Source organism: Rhopilema esculentum, unplaced genomic scaffold (genome assembly GCF_057945365.1).
Source record: "Rhopilema esculentum isolate cy_ngs unplaced genomic scaffold, ASM5794536v1 HiC_scaffold_34, whole genome shotgun sequence".
NCBI lineage: Eukaryota > Metazoa > Cnidaria > Scyphozoa > Rhizostomeae > Rhizostomatidae > Rhopilema > Rhopilema esculentum.
In genome coordinates this window covers 951,469-965,667 of record NW_028300845.1, presented here as the reverse complement: position 1 = coordinate 965,667, position 14,199 = coordinate 951,469, and the positions used below count along the sequence as shown (strand labels likewise).

The 14,199-nt window shown below is 34.8% G+C and overlaps 2 protein-coding genes across 2 annotated transcripts; both read right to left on the bottom strand.

The window, feature by feature from the left end:
- Nucleotides 1–15: 15 nt before the first annotated feature.
- On the bottom strand, nucleotides 16–5,895 carry LOC135684754 (uncharacterized). Its single transcript, XM_065200403.2, has 7 exons — nucleotides 5,568–5,895; nucleotides 4,257–4,618; nucleotides 3,680–3,923; nucleotides 2,705–3,070; nucleotides 2,202–2,435; nucleotides 1,094–1,277; nucleotides 16–689 (listed from the first exon to the last, which is right to left on the bottom strand). Exons 1-7 carry the CDS (start codon nucleotides 5,620–5,622, stop codon nucleotides 680–682), a joined length of 1,455 nt encoding a protein of 484 aa, XP_065056475.2. The 5' UTR covers nucleotides 5,623–5,895; the 3' UTR covers nucleotides 16–679.
- A 2,028-nt stretch (nucleotides 5,896–7,923) lies between these two features.
- On the bottom strand, nucleotides 7,924–12,580 carry LOC148957314 (uncharacterized). Its single transcript, XM_089115572.1, has 6 exons — nucleotides 12,357–12,580; nucleotides 10,585–10,742; nucleotides 9,698–10,043; nucleotides 9,328–9,555; nucleotides 8,490–8,765; nucleotides 7,924–8,212 (listed from the first exon to the last, which is right to left on the bottom strand). Exons 1-6 carry the CDS (start codon nucleotides 12,424–12,426, stop codon nucleotides 8,163–8,165), a joined length of 1,128 nt encoding a protein of 375 aa, XP_088971698.1. The 5' UTR covers nucleotides 12,427–12,580; the 3' UTR covers nucleotides 7,924–8,162.
- Between the last annotated feature and the right edge of the window lie 1,619 nt (nucleotides 12,581–14,199).

The following is a 14,199-nucleotide window of genomic DNA, read 5'->3' as shown; positions in this document are numbered from 1 at the left end:
GGAAAGCCAAAGACATATACTGCAAGTAATGATTAAATCCAACGCCGTGGTTTAACAAATTCCATAGAAAAATATTATCAATCGTTAAATGAAACACTCAAATACTGGATAAAATAAAGCTCATTAGAATGATACTAGATTGTAGGTTATTTTGTCTATTTATTTTCCTTTTTCAAACAAATATATCTAATTGCATAGTCGTTTAATAAAAATTGAATGTGATAAAATGAAAATATATTTCAATTTCTCTTGAAATTTATAATGCTTCTTGAAAACAGAATTCAAGATTTTTTTTTCAATCTCTACCTGTCCATTTGCCTATGAGTATCTAAATTCTCATTAATAGATCACCAATAAACATGAGACAAAGAGGTGATGCATACAGCCTTCTATAGAGTCGAAAGAGAGATTTGCGCATAAGTCTTATCTTTTACACAGTTTGTTGCAGCCAACATGATACATTTAGCAGCAGCCTCCTTGACTGATTGCGCCACCTTCAATCTGCATGTCTGATATTAATATATCTTCCGCATTGAAGAGTTGTTCGTCGTTTGGCAGCACTCAGAGTGATGCCTATTGACTGTTTTGCAATTATTCTACACCAGAATACATAATAAAAATAGGAGCAATTCCACATTCTGGTCATCGTCTAGTTATTGCTTGGCTGTTAATCCAACAATCAATCATACCTGGAAGAGAAGGAAACTTTGTTTAGTTCTTTGAATTCTAGACTGATTAGTGCTATACGCAATGATTAAAATGCTATATAATGCATGATTGCTTAGGTACAAGAAGGTACTCCGTGGTTGGGATCGTGGACTATAAATCCAATGGTCTGTGCTTCAAGTCACTGACATGAACAGTCGCTAGCTCTCGGTAATTTTAGGGTGGGGTTCATGAGGTGTGGTCACATTGAGAAAAATGACCAGGACACTCCTCAATAAACATCACTTCTCTGTGCCTTAAACCTAACTTCTTAGTACAAATACAAATAAGAACACATGAATAAAAGAGAATATTAAAAACATTAAAGTAGTAAGAGTTAAGTGGCTAGAGGCTAGAAATGAAAAGGACTAATCAATAGCGAACTTACTCGATTCGAACAATCGATACATGTGAGTCTGAAAGAACAGTGTAAACGAAATTCGTATTGGCCTCTCCTGAACAGAAATTCGAATTTTTTTCGCAGTTGTTTCCCATCTCATCTTTGCATTTTGATGGCTCAGCGTCGCCATCTTCATCGTACCGACCTTCGTCGGGGCCAGAATAGCATTCATCTATCAAAACAATTTAATCCAGTCATCGAGGATCAATAAATATTTCTATCATCTAAATTGAACCAAATGATTCATTGAATACACAACTAGGTTAAAAGCACCATGTCTAGAAGTATTTTGGTGGTCACCGAAATTTGCATTGGTTGGATTATGAGCTATTGTTGACATTTAAAATAGGTAACTCATAGCTAATTCTTAGTGATTTCTCAATTGCTAACACGAACATTTGACTGATGGGACAAGGTGTCCTAAACTGTTGCTTGACCTCTAATTTCACGAAATAATTGACTGGAAAATCTTTTCAGACAACTAAAGTATGTTTTTCCTAGTCATACTCGTTTTCCATCAAAGCTTCCTGACACAAGAACAACCGATTTTGTAGCTTTCTTGCACAGTCAATTGAAGTTTGAAAATTGTCCAGATTTTATTTTGAGGGGGTTTAGCAGCTCACACGATACCAGTTGTGCGGTTATTTATTGGCCATTCGGAGATTGAGAGATTTCTTAAGAGCAGTTTACAGATACATAGGTGGCTTAGGCCATCTTTCAATCAACTTTAGTCAATTAATAAGCATGTGAGTGAAAAAACGTTTACTGATTGGCCAATAATCAATGGGCAGATCAGGGATGGCGTCAGAAAAGAAATGCTGGGGGGCTGTAATGTCAGAGTGCCGACAGTGAGTGAACCACCCATAAAGATGTAATATAACACCATTTTTGCTGTGGTAATTCTAGTTCAAAAAATGAAAAAAAAATTAAAAAAAATCAAACAATGAAAAAAAAATAAAAAAAATCACGAAATTGAAGTTATGAAAGTGCCGACATTGCTTAAGAATCTGTTGGAATCTCTTAACTGCCTTTAAGCCACTTTAGTATCTGTCGATTGCTTTCAATAATTGCTCAACCATGAAGAAGAGAAACGTACTATAATTCTGTATTGAGAATGTCCAGAACTTCATTTCCCTTGTCTTCTTAGCGCACTTGCATATGAACTCGGGTAAAAAATTTTCCCAAGCCTGTTTATCAAATGATGAGCTTCTGATGCCAACATGAAAGTTATTTTCTTTCTCTTCAAGTACTTTAATGGGCAACGGCCTTGGAACCTGGCCTAGATCTCTGTAACATCCCACTTTTGTTAGGTTTACACTGCATTGGTGAGCTGAAAAAGAAGTGAGATGACTTTCATAAGTCGTGTTAAATTTAAGAATCTTCAAGAGAATTAATGTTGCTTGTTCGTTTGCAAGAGCATAAAATTGTTTATTAAACAAATATAAATGAAAACTCTTCACTTCGATCTCTTTCTATTTGATTTTATATGAAACACTATAGCAATATCGGGTAGATAAAAAAGTGAAAATGCATTATGCATCATTCATATTTTAAAAAAAAAGATACAAAAACTTAATAGCTCAAAGAGCAGAAACTGACCAGGTTTTGCTACTTTTTGCGAACTAACATGGTCTTGCGTGTATTGATTCGCGCCTGTTTCTTTGCCTATGCTGAAGTCTTTATTGGAAACAGGCAAATTCGGCAGCGGTTGGGGTGGAGGGTTTTCAGGGTATGATTGCTTGGGGTTGCCAACTGGCTGCTGGAGGTTTTGGTGCCAAGCTCCCTCCTGATACGACGTTTGCTCTTGCGGTTTCAACTCAACGTTCGATGACGTTTGAGTTTCTTTTGCTGGTTGTTGCTGCTGTTGCAAGCCAGCTTTGTTTTCAACTTTAATTATAGTCGTACTCTCTGTTACTTTTGCATCACTCTTTGTTTCATTTGTATTGTTTTGTGTTTGTGCTTTGACTGTGAATCATCAAATAACTGAGTTGTTAAAATTGTAAATCTCATGTATATTTAAGCATGTTTGTTTTAATAAATTGATAAATACTTACAAAATAGGCTATTTGCAAAAAGACCTATTCAAAAATGTAAGCATGGGAATGGCTATGCGATTTAGTAGTACATTTACTTTGCTTTTGGTCTAAAAGCAGTCTAGCAACAGAGACTAAAGCTAAAGATATTCGGTGATAGAGCAAAACAAAAGGTCTGTAGGTATGAGAACAACTTATAGAAAGAAGCACCTTACAATGAATTACCTTGGTCTCTCAAAATTACATTATGGTTTGCAACATAAAAGTGCAGAAGAATGTAATATCAGGCTGAGAATTAAGGAAATAAGAGTTCTTGACAGAAAATTCAAGCAAGAAAATTCGCATTTTGAAAAACAGAATTGAACACTAGGCTGTTTTGACCAAAGAGACATATGACGTATATATCTATTGATACAAATCATACTGAATGTGCATCTAGGATATTAAAAGTTTTCATCATATTGCGATCGTAGATTTCTTATCCAACTGATATTTTTATGTAAATACAATTATGAATTATTACGAGGAAAAGCAAACTTACCGTTGCAAATGGAAGTCGCTAGAGATTGTGTAGCATATGGAACGTTCAAGGAATTTGGCGTGAGGCTAAATCTATGATCATTAAGAGGCTGGCTCGCCATTTTTTTAATTCCATCTTCAACCAAGTCATCTCCTTGGGCAACCACAAATATTTCAACATTTAGAGATGTAAGATCGCCCAATATTTGGTTGAGCTCATCGTATTTTCCACTTGTCAATTCGCCATCTGTTATGAGAACCAGTACCTTTTGAAAATAACGATACAATAAATAGCCATGAAAGAAGACGAAAAATTAAATATGTAGATTTGAATCTCTCAGTAGCAGCTTTGACCCGCCCAACTCCACAATACCGAGCGCATGCTCAGTAGACCCGTTAGCAAATTCCTTATTGCTGCATTTTTTGGTGTTCTGATCTATATGTTTCGTAACAAGTTAAACTTCGAGATGCTGAGTTCTTTTAAAGGATGCAAGAGAAAAAGAAGTTAAGTAATCAATTACTAGCAATACATGTAGCTGAAGGATGGTGATCATGGCCTTTCTTGGCACCTTTGGCGAAATCCCTGTGAGATAGCCTACCTTTGGCACAGGTTCAGCTCTCTTAGAGGCCAGAAATACTCTATAAGCCAGGTTTAATGCCAGGTCCGTGTGTGTCTCTCCATTTTGTGGTCTGGATCTCAATTCTTCCAGGGACTGGTACAATCGACCAAGATTGTTTCCACTATCCAAAGGAATCAAAGCATTTGCGACCATACTGAACTCGATTAGACCAACTCTGACTTGGTCATCCGCTATGTTGAAATTACTAAGAAGCTTTTCACAAAAGTCAATTGTATGGTTCCATACATCGGCAATGCTACCCGAGGAATCAACAACCAACATCAAATCCAACTGTTTGTTGCAAATCTCGATATCATTCTTTCGTGGATTGATAACAGCAGCTGCGCAAAAGATATTTGTATCAGAATGGAATGAGACGTAGCTTAAAACGCTTTCTGTAAGTAAGATCTTAAAACAATATGCTTCTGTATTGAATTTGGTGAAGACTTTAAATCTGCAGTGACAGCAAGAGTCAATGGCCTAAAAATTTACATTTCAATATTAGAAATGCATGAAGAGTTAAAAAGTTCTGGAGGGACCCAACTGTGTTATACTTACTGTCTTCTTCCACAGATCAAAATATTTAAACATTGTATCAGCTGTTAATTTACTGTTTCCAACTCTTACCTTAGAAAGCGAGAGTAGGGTTAAGATAATTAGAGCATCTATTGAAAACGAATGTTAAACATATAAGAAAAGGACTATCATTTTATTATTCGTTGAAAAATTGGGAGTCAAATAGCTCAAAAGGAATGCATATTTACATGTAGAAGACATTATAAAATTTGCATTTTTGAATTTGTTTATGACAGTTTTAATTAGAGAATTTTTAGATAAGCAATTATTGAAACAGATAGAAATTGTTGACAAAGGAATGATTTAAAGAGATCTGTATATGTATTTCAGCAAATATTTTGTATTATTGTTTTAAAAGATTGAGATTCAGATTGGTGTTAACCCTTTCTGTTTTTATTCAATTATGAGTTCATACCAAAAACACACAAAACCGTTTTGTTACGTACTATGGTCTTTTCAGTCCAATAAGCAATGAATTTTAAAAACATTTAAAAACTATAGTTTCGTGAATTCTACATCGTTATGCAATGATTTAGCTGTGATGCGGCCTCAGTTTTACGAAAGGGCCTAAATGCTAAAAAAGAGCAATGGCTGCCATAAAATTGACAATGTGCGCGTTTTAATTACTAAAGAAAATTGTTGTTTTTAGCTTCAGAATTAAAAAATAAGCAAAGAGAAAGCACGTGTAGTAATGGATTATGTTTTTATGCTTACCTTCAGATATTAACAAAGGTATTCCGAAGAGCAGCAACACCGTGGTGTAAGCCATGTTGAATATAAACCTGCTTTGTCTGCAGTAAATTAGCACCAAACTTTCAATTTCTTTTTAAAAATCTCAAAATTAAAATTTTCTGCTCACAGTATATTCCCTGTTCATTGGCTTTTTACCAAGCTGAACGTAAACATTGACGATTTTTTTATGCATGAAATGTTTGATGGCATCAAGCATTTTGATTCGCTGCATTACAAAAATACGTGATGCTCATTGGTCGGATCAGCGTTGTCGAATCTTCGCGTTGTTTCATTGGTCATGCAAAATAGCATTGAAAAGATGTCCTATTTGGTCCTTAAGGGTTGCTCACAAAGGCGTAGTGAAACCAGTTGTGCACAACCTCTTACCTGCTGTGTCTGACCCTGGCTTGTGTTGTGATTATTCATGGGCATTTTCATTACTCTGATTAAATAAAGCCACAGCTAAAGTACTGATAAATTGGAGATTGTAATTAACGAATCAGTGTTTCTTTTATTAGAATACCAGTCACCTCAATGCAAAATTCATAACCAACGAAAATGAAATTCATTTTTCAAAAAGACTAGTCTATTAGCAGACAATACAATACTAAATGCCTTATCTGCTAGCAGTTATTGATTTATTTACGAATTAAAAATTCGTTTTCTTGATTAATGAGACGTATGGAATAGGATCCTTTTAATTAGATTTGTGTAAAATTGCCCTGATGATACATCGACTTTGAGAAAAATAGCCTTTAGCGTTTCATGTCACAAGCATTTTTTCAATTTATCCATAGGAAACCATATTTTTCAGATATAGAGTAAAATTATTTGTGCTTTTTAGCTATTTTAAGTGGCATTTTGAATTATACATACCGGTGAGGTACACGAACGTGCGAGGGGTTATGTTTCAAAAGTAAATTGTGTCTTAAGGTGTACATTGGTTTGTTTCACAATAGGCTGTTACGACATGCATACTAAGAAAACAGTAGCTTGCGCTCAATGCCAGTAACAATTGCTTGGAACACAGAAAAGTTTTTGTTTTATATTTTTCAGTTCTTTTCCAAATATTGCCAATCCCACTCCCACCTACGAGCAATGTTGACATTTTAGGCAAATGTCATATAGGTTACACGAAAGTATGACCGTTCTAATCACCTACGTCGTTTTGTAGTAAACCAACATTGTGGCGAGAAAGAATAGGGGAAGACTGAATTAATGTTCTAAGAACTTTGGCAGGAGTTATAGATGATTGATTTAAGTAGATGTTTCTAAAATGATGTATCAAGTCTAGTAGAAGAACAAGGGGGTATCACACCCCAGATTCAACTATTATGTTTTTATGCAAATATTGTTTTTAAAGGTAAATTTCTTATTCTAAAAAAAAACTGACTAAGATAACTTCAAAAAAGCATTTGTATTGTTTGAATTTGACTTGCAATTGGTTGAAATAGACTTCTTCTTTATTGAATAGATTGCTTATTTTAATATACCCTTTATATTTTAGAAAAAAGGACAAAGTAGCAATCAACAAACAATATTTTGTCCTTAACGCACAAAATGAGTGTTCTCCCTGCACAGCTCCTAAAACCTATAGAATCATATAAAGCTCATAAGAAAAACATAGTTTTCTTAAAATTTTCTTTTGTATTTACTCCAGTTTATTAAATAGCAGTTAAAGCACACGCATTTTTAAATATAATGTTTTTTCTATGCAAATATAATTTTTGGATGCTGCCTTAAAAAATATAGTTGGAAAGCATATTTAAAATCGTATTTTTATAGCACGAGTGTCTGCAACAAGATTCAAATCTATAATTTATTTTGTAAGATTTGATTTCTTTGTTTTCTTTAACTTTTCTTTTGGAGACAGAATTCAACTAGCATCTAAAATGACGTTTGCTTGACGTGTTTGTTGGATACATGATTAGCAAAATTAAACTAACTTTCATTAACGCCATTTGAATTAAGACAGCTTGTTCTTTGTAACTTCACTTGCTAGTAAGAACTTAGATCCAGCACATTGCTCTTGTGTACTATTCTTGACAAGTAGCTTTCAAAGCAAATAAATTAACTCAGGTAGCAAAAATCTTCACACCTGTCAAATTTAGCATGGTTCTTGATTCAACTTGGCTGTTTGTTTAATCTGGAATGCCCTTTTGATGGGCCTAGTATAAAAAACATGTTTTGAAACTAATTCATTAAGGCCCTGTGCTAGATTTTTTATTGACGGTGCCAAAGCCTTAGTTTCTCATAATAGCAAACGCTTAATATTGAGAAAGAAATTGCAAAGTGTTTTTTTGACTAAGCTTTGAAGGGCTCACAAGAAAGACATCCATTTATATTTTTGCACTAAGAAATTTTTCAAAAATTGCTACAAAATTTCGACAACAATCATTAGTATGGGTGTTAATTGAAGATTATTTTATCTACGATAGTCTTCGGGTGATTTCACATGAGAATTGCATTTTCATCTCATAGAGATTCTTCACAATCTTGGAATGAATGACAACTAATCAAGCATTTCTCCTGTGATGGGATACTGGTCGCTCTGCAAGATGGTGTTCCTCTTATCTTTTAAGCGTGCTTCTTGCCATGCTTCTTTCCCTTTCTGCCTTTCTTTCCCTCTGAAATAACAGATTTGGCTTTATCAGAACAGTTGTTTAGCCAATTTGATTTATAAATTAAAATCAATCATAGGGTAAAAATTCATAATGACATTAATTGCAAGATTATCAAGGGCGGCTGTAGAGATCCAGAGGTAGAAAGGAGCAAGGTTAGGAGGGATTTAGGTCTATTAATAAACAGCGAAATGAAATACAAGAAATTGCTAAAAACACGTTACTAATAGCTGTAGCATGTCAGCTTCGTAACCTCCCTCTTCTCAAAGAAAAAAAATCATACTCTTCTTCAATTTTTTGGCAGCTGCCTTCTTCTTTGCTTCTTCCTGCTTCTTCTTTTCAGCTTCTTTCTTCTTCTTCAGTTCTTCCATCTCCTTCTTGGCCTCTTCGGCAGATTTTGTGTGTTCAGGTACATCGATGTAGTAGACGAAGTTAGATCCATTCTTCCCAGCGCAAAGAGAATCTTCCTTGTTGCATTTGTTCATCCCAAAGCCAACACAGTTATCTGATTGTCCGTCTCTGTCGTACTTTGCATCATCCGGGCCAGTCCAGCATTCAGCTTGTGAAAGAGAATTTTAACAGACATTATGTTAGCTAGACAAGTAGACTAAAACTGTAGAAACAAAACCTTAAAAGCAAGTAGTAAACAATGATTGTTGTGAATCTTAAAAGATGGCACGAGAATTGATTCGGGAAAGTGAGTATTCAATCACAAAAAGGAAGGTAGAAAATTGTTGCACTACTTCTTCTTAAATGAAGCAAGAAAATAATGAAACCTAGTAAATGGTATGTAGTAAAAAAGTATATGAGAAGAAGCTGAAATATGATGTGTTTAACTCATGTTTAAGATGAATATTTAATCCTTTTAGATATATGGAAGACATCTTCTCTTTGAAAATTAGTAAAAAGGTTTCACATTGCTAATCAAATCCCATTAAACTTTCTGTAAAAATTATAAAATCTTATTTTGTCACTATTTGTTCATGATGAGAAAAATGATTTATCTATAATGTTTAGTAGAATAATTGCGAATGTATTTTCACGTCTTATTTAATTGTCACTAATCGCTATTCTTCATTACTAGAAGACAGAAGCCTAAAGTATACAAAACCATGTCTTACCGATGTTCTGGATTCCAAAAACAGCATTTCCGCGGTTAAGTGCCTCGTTTGCACATCGACAAGCAAAATCTGGAAGGCCGCTATCAAAGACGGCGGATTTTGTTGTGAGGCTCTTCTTTTGGAATGATGCCATCTTGACGTCTTTCATAACGTAGAGGCCTAATGGTCTTTCTTTTTTCCCTTGATCCTTGAAGCAGCCAACCTTGGTGAACTTCAGATTGCACTTGACTAAAAAATGAAACATCTTTCTTAATAATTTATTCTTAATCAGTGATGAAACTTGCAATTTAATTTGAATTTCAATATGCCGATTGCTCAATAAAAGCTAGCATAAAGCAGAGTGTATTAAAGAGCCACAGTTTTAACATACAGGCTTTTTTGTCGTCTTCCTTCTTATCTTCCTCTTTGTCTTCGTCTTTGCTTTCATTGTTGTCATCCAATTCTTCTTTGTTTTCTTCCTCAGGTTTGGCCGTTTCTTGTTCTTCCTTCTTCACTTGCTCTTGGTTCTCTTCCTTATCTTCTTCTTTCTCCTCCTTCTCCTCCTTCTCCTCCTTCTCCTCCTTGTCTTCCTTATCTTCCTTTTCTTCCTGCTCCTTTTCTTTCTGCTCAGCTGCAGCTACTTCTTCTTTCTGCTCTGCCTCAGCTTCTTGTTGCTCTTCAGCTTTGTCTTCTTGTTGTGCTGCCTTATCTTCTTCAGGTGCAGCTGCTGGTGTATCCTGTAATTTTGATGTTATACTTGGTTACATTATCGCTAGGATTTTTTCGTTTCCTTCAAATTTACGGTGAAAATCATAAAATGGCTCTGACGATTCCTAATTACTCGTAATTACTCGCTTGTTTCTACAAAAACCATAAATACAAGCCACTTATATCAGTTATGTTATATGAATGAATCCGTTTATGATGATGACGGATTGACTATTTCTAATATTTTTTAATTGATTGTTGAAAAATTCTCTAATGGGTCGGTAAGTTTATTTATTCTTTCATAGTCAAAGCAAGGACAGCATTGCTCCATAATAATGCTCCATAACAATGCTTTCATTGATAGATCACTCTTCATGAAGTCCCTCTTAGCTACCCCTCCAAGCCCAGTTACCCCTCCTTTTTCAGCTACCCTATTCCATTACAGCTACCTTCCTCTCAGTCAGGAGTTCCAAGGAATACCATTTCATTAGTATGGTTTGGTACTTCATTCAAAAGTCACTAACTATAGCATTATTTAGTTGCAAAGGATTTAGATCTTCACCCACTTACTTCATCTTTCTTTTCTTCGTTAGCGTTGGCTAATGCAGGATTTGCATCAGTTTTTTCCTCTTCAATTTCCTTTTGTTGCTCTTCGTTGTCAGCATTTTCGGCATGCTCTTGCTGCTCTGCAACCTTGGGTTCAGCTGGTTTTTCGTCTTTCTTATGAGCTGAAGAAGCATGAAATACATTTTAATTTCATATTCGCTAGTTATTATTTTCATCAGTCTGTTTGTTGTAGTAGACTCTAAATATTTACTCTGTCATCGAATATTCTGTACAGCTAAGATTAAAGTTTGTTTTTCATTCTAGCATATTTTCTTGTTTAACTTCACATACTTTTGGGAATCTGTATTGGCCTATCATCTTCCCGAAACAATGGAAGATTTAGAAACTGAAACACAGAAGTTAGCTATTTACTAGAAAACATCTAGTTCTGCCTAAAATCATAATGGCAACATGTTTCGCATAATGAACAGAACCCAGTCGTTGTCTCGCTATACAATTTTAAAATCTGTCGAATTATAAATCATAGACCGTAGGAGTCTGTTTTTGCCAGTAGCAATATTTTATTAAAGCAAGCAGTTCTAGATGACAGGCACCGCGCAGCCAGGGGGTGGCAGGGGCTATAGCCCCCCATCTTTTGCAGTAATAGGCTAGAAAAGTTTTTTCAAGGTTTTCTCTAACGCAACTTTGAGCCAGAATTTCTATAAAAATTGAGAAGAAATAAGCAAGTTTTTTCTAAAAGGGGCTTTTTCCGACGTTTGCGTGGTCTCAAAAACTTTTTTGGTCAGACCCATTACGGCCTCTCAACTTTTAGACTGGTGCGCGGTCCCTGCTATCTGGGTTATCTTAACTACATCCAACCTTAAATTAACGATCCTTTTCCGGAGGTTTATATTCTGAGGTGTGTCAGACAGAGAACTTTTGAATGTCCTTAAAAGTTTCCTTTTCGTAGAGCATTTTTTGAAAATCATTCTAATTGACGTTTCTTTTAGACAATGAATGACCTTAACGTCTACTTGCAAAAAATCTATAGACAATGACGTTTCAATAACCTTAGAGTACTCATGTGGATGACAAAGAAGTAGAGACAAACCCGTCTGATCTCAACACCTGTGGTTGATCAAATAGCCAATGCCTTGCTTAAAAACACCAAACAGACTGTGATTCGTTTACGAGAAACCAGTCGTATACCTGTTCTTTCAAGGCACCTACCTGATTTCATCGGACACCTTATTTCTGGAATAACCGGGTTTCTCAAAACACCGTAATTCTACGAGACTTTTTACCCCAAACTTTCAGGCATTAATGATTATAGGATTGTTCCAAAAATTTGGCACTGATACTTGGCACAAAAGAGAAGAGACATGTCATTCAATAATTTTTTCAACTGCATTGTCTATGAAACAGACAGTGCCAAGAAATTCATTTTTTTCTCTGTAAAATAAATAATATTTTTACTAAGTACATCAGTGCAGTTAAAATAAATATCAAAACTCTATTTTTCCATTCTTCAAATTCGTGATCCATAATTTTTGATAGAGTATTTCAGTTTTGTTGGTCAGAAAAGGAGCATAGTTGTCTTGCATCAGCTTAACCAATGCAGAAATACTATTTTTTTGCAAGTAAATCCTTCAAATAACACAAGAAAAGATTGGAAATAACTTCTATTGTAACAAGCACGAAGTTTTTCTTTAACGATTAATCTTAAATGTTACTTTGTTCTAGAGAAGTTTTAGCGAAAAGGAACAATAAAAGAGAATGCATAATCTAAATCATACCTTTCTTTGCGTCAATGAAACTGGCAGCCAAAAGGCCAACAACCAAGAGAAGAATGAGTGAGCGAGCCATCTTTGAGCCTTAGTTGGGCAAGTGTGGCTTCAGCTTCAAGCAGTTGTCAAAAACGTGTTACCAAAGCCTGTTGGAATCCTTGTGCTCCAACTTTGCCAATCGTTTTGTGGCTAATGCTAAATGATTAATGTGAACAAAGTGACGCAAGGTGTACACTTGAACTGCGCTTGCAACAGGGTAAATGGTCATCCTTTGTCTTTATACGGCCACCAACATCTGTATTTGTCCTTGTGCATAAATAAATCGCAAATAAGAGACAGGTCAGTGCTGCGCAGATTTGTTTACTAGAACGTTTGTGAACAGATGACATATTGGGCATCTTGGACTGAAGAATTTTCATTTTATTCGCTTGTTTTTTATTAGGTAAAATTTTAGTTTGTTGTCACTCGTGAAACAATACTGTTGCTATTGAGTTTCATTCTAATTTTAATCTCGTATACTCTCTCTGCAACGAGCGAAACGATTTCGTAACATTTTAGATCGTATTGCTGTAGCTCAAGTGGATGAAATTTTTATTAGCTTAAAAAATGAGATGTAAGAAGCTTGTTGGTTTCATTTTGCGTCCAATGAATTCGGTAAGATGGATACTAGTATTAGAAAACTGAGAAACGGGCCATGTCAGCAAGACTACATTATCGAAAGTAAATCACCGAAAGCCCTCCTTTGGTTGCTGAAAAAAGTTGCATAAAGAAAACATTGTAGCTTGTGAAAGTTTCAAGTTAAGCGCAGATCAAGGATTGATGGTCATCTTTATTCCAAGAAAATACATATCACTTCTGATTTTAAAAGAGTTTTGAGAATTTCAAGAAAATACATATCACCACAAAAAATTGGAAGTTACTACTTAAAGGTTGATAGGGATCCCAAAAGACATAGGGCTCTAGTATTGTTAGGTGGAGGGATTTACTTTTCACAACACATTGTTTTTTTCAAGTTATGAAAGAAAATTTGGAAAAACAGAAAGAAGGACATAACTAATATTGAAATAATGTGACTAGCAAAACACAACTCTTTTCCGCGGATGTTTATCTGCTGCTGAAAAGGGCTTAAAAAAGGATCCAATTTAATGTCGTTTGCCAGCTAATGTTTGATTGAAATTAAGCAACAGAGTGGACCTTATTTTCTATTGGCTGATTTGTACAAGAAAGTATAATAACTTTGTTATACATTTCAGCAAAAAGCATCGTGATTTAGATTAAAATTAACCAACAGTTTTTTGTTCAAACATTGATTATGGATTCAAAATAATTTAAAAAAAAATGATCACTTAGGATGACCGAAACTGGTCGCCTTTTTGGAGAAATCTTTAGAGAAAAAAAGTTTGCAGGGTAGTTTGATACTGTTTAAGAAAACATTTCTTTGGAACTTGTATACTTTTTAAAATACTTACTATTCTAAAAAAACTTTGTGTTTAATCTACAAATTCTACGGTTAAAGGCGCAACATACACACCTTTTTGACCCTCTGGTGTGAAAGTGATAGAGTTCGTAAGGGATATCTCAATTCCGTAAAGTAGACTCCCGGTATTTCTAAATAGTAGCAAATGTATTGCTATAAGTCACCTTATGAAAATCGTCAAAATATTTTTAGGAATGCTATTATGATTCACATTTAAAATTTAGCTTAGCAGGATGGCTTCATTGTAATGCTACTGTGTAACAGCTAAGTATTTGGTAGATAATTCTGATCATTTCGATTATATTATGGATGAAAAAGAGACAGTGTCTTGATTTTTAAAACATTATCAATTGTTTTCCTGTATTCAACATATCC

What these genes read in the sequence shown, in the direction of transcription:
- LOC135684754 (XM_065200403.2), bottom strand. Translation starts at nt 5,622, where the DNA reads ATGGCTTACACCACGGTGTTGCTGCTCTTCGGAATACCTTTGTTAATA. An exon ending in AGCGACTTCCATTTGCAACG is followed by an intron (nt 3,071 to 3,679) that starts GTAAGTTTGCTT and finishes GATGATTCACAG; the next exon opens with TCAAAGCACAAACACAAAAC. An exon ending in ATTCTCAATACAGAATTATA is followed by an intron (nt 1,278 to 2,201) that starts GTACGTTTCTCT and finishes TTGTTTTGATAG; the next exon opens with ATGAATGCTATTCTGGCCCC.
- LOC148957314 (XM_089115572.1), bottom strand. Translation starts at nt 12,426, where the DNA reads ATGGCTCGCTCACTCATTCTTCTCTTGGTTGTTGGCCTTTTGGCTGCC. An exon ending in TTTCATTGACGCAAAGAAAG is followed by an intron (nt 10,743 to 12,356) that starts GTATGATTTAGA and finishes ATGCTTCTTCAG; the next exon opens with CTCATAAGAAAGACGAAAAA. An exon ending in TTTTGGAATCCAGAACATCG is followed by an intron (nt 8,766 to 9,327) that starts GTAAGACATGGT and finishes CTCTTTCACAAG; the next exon opens with CTGAATGCTGGACTGGCCCG.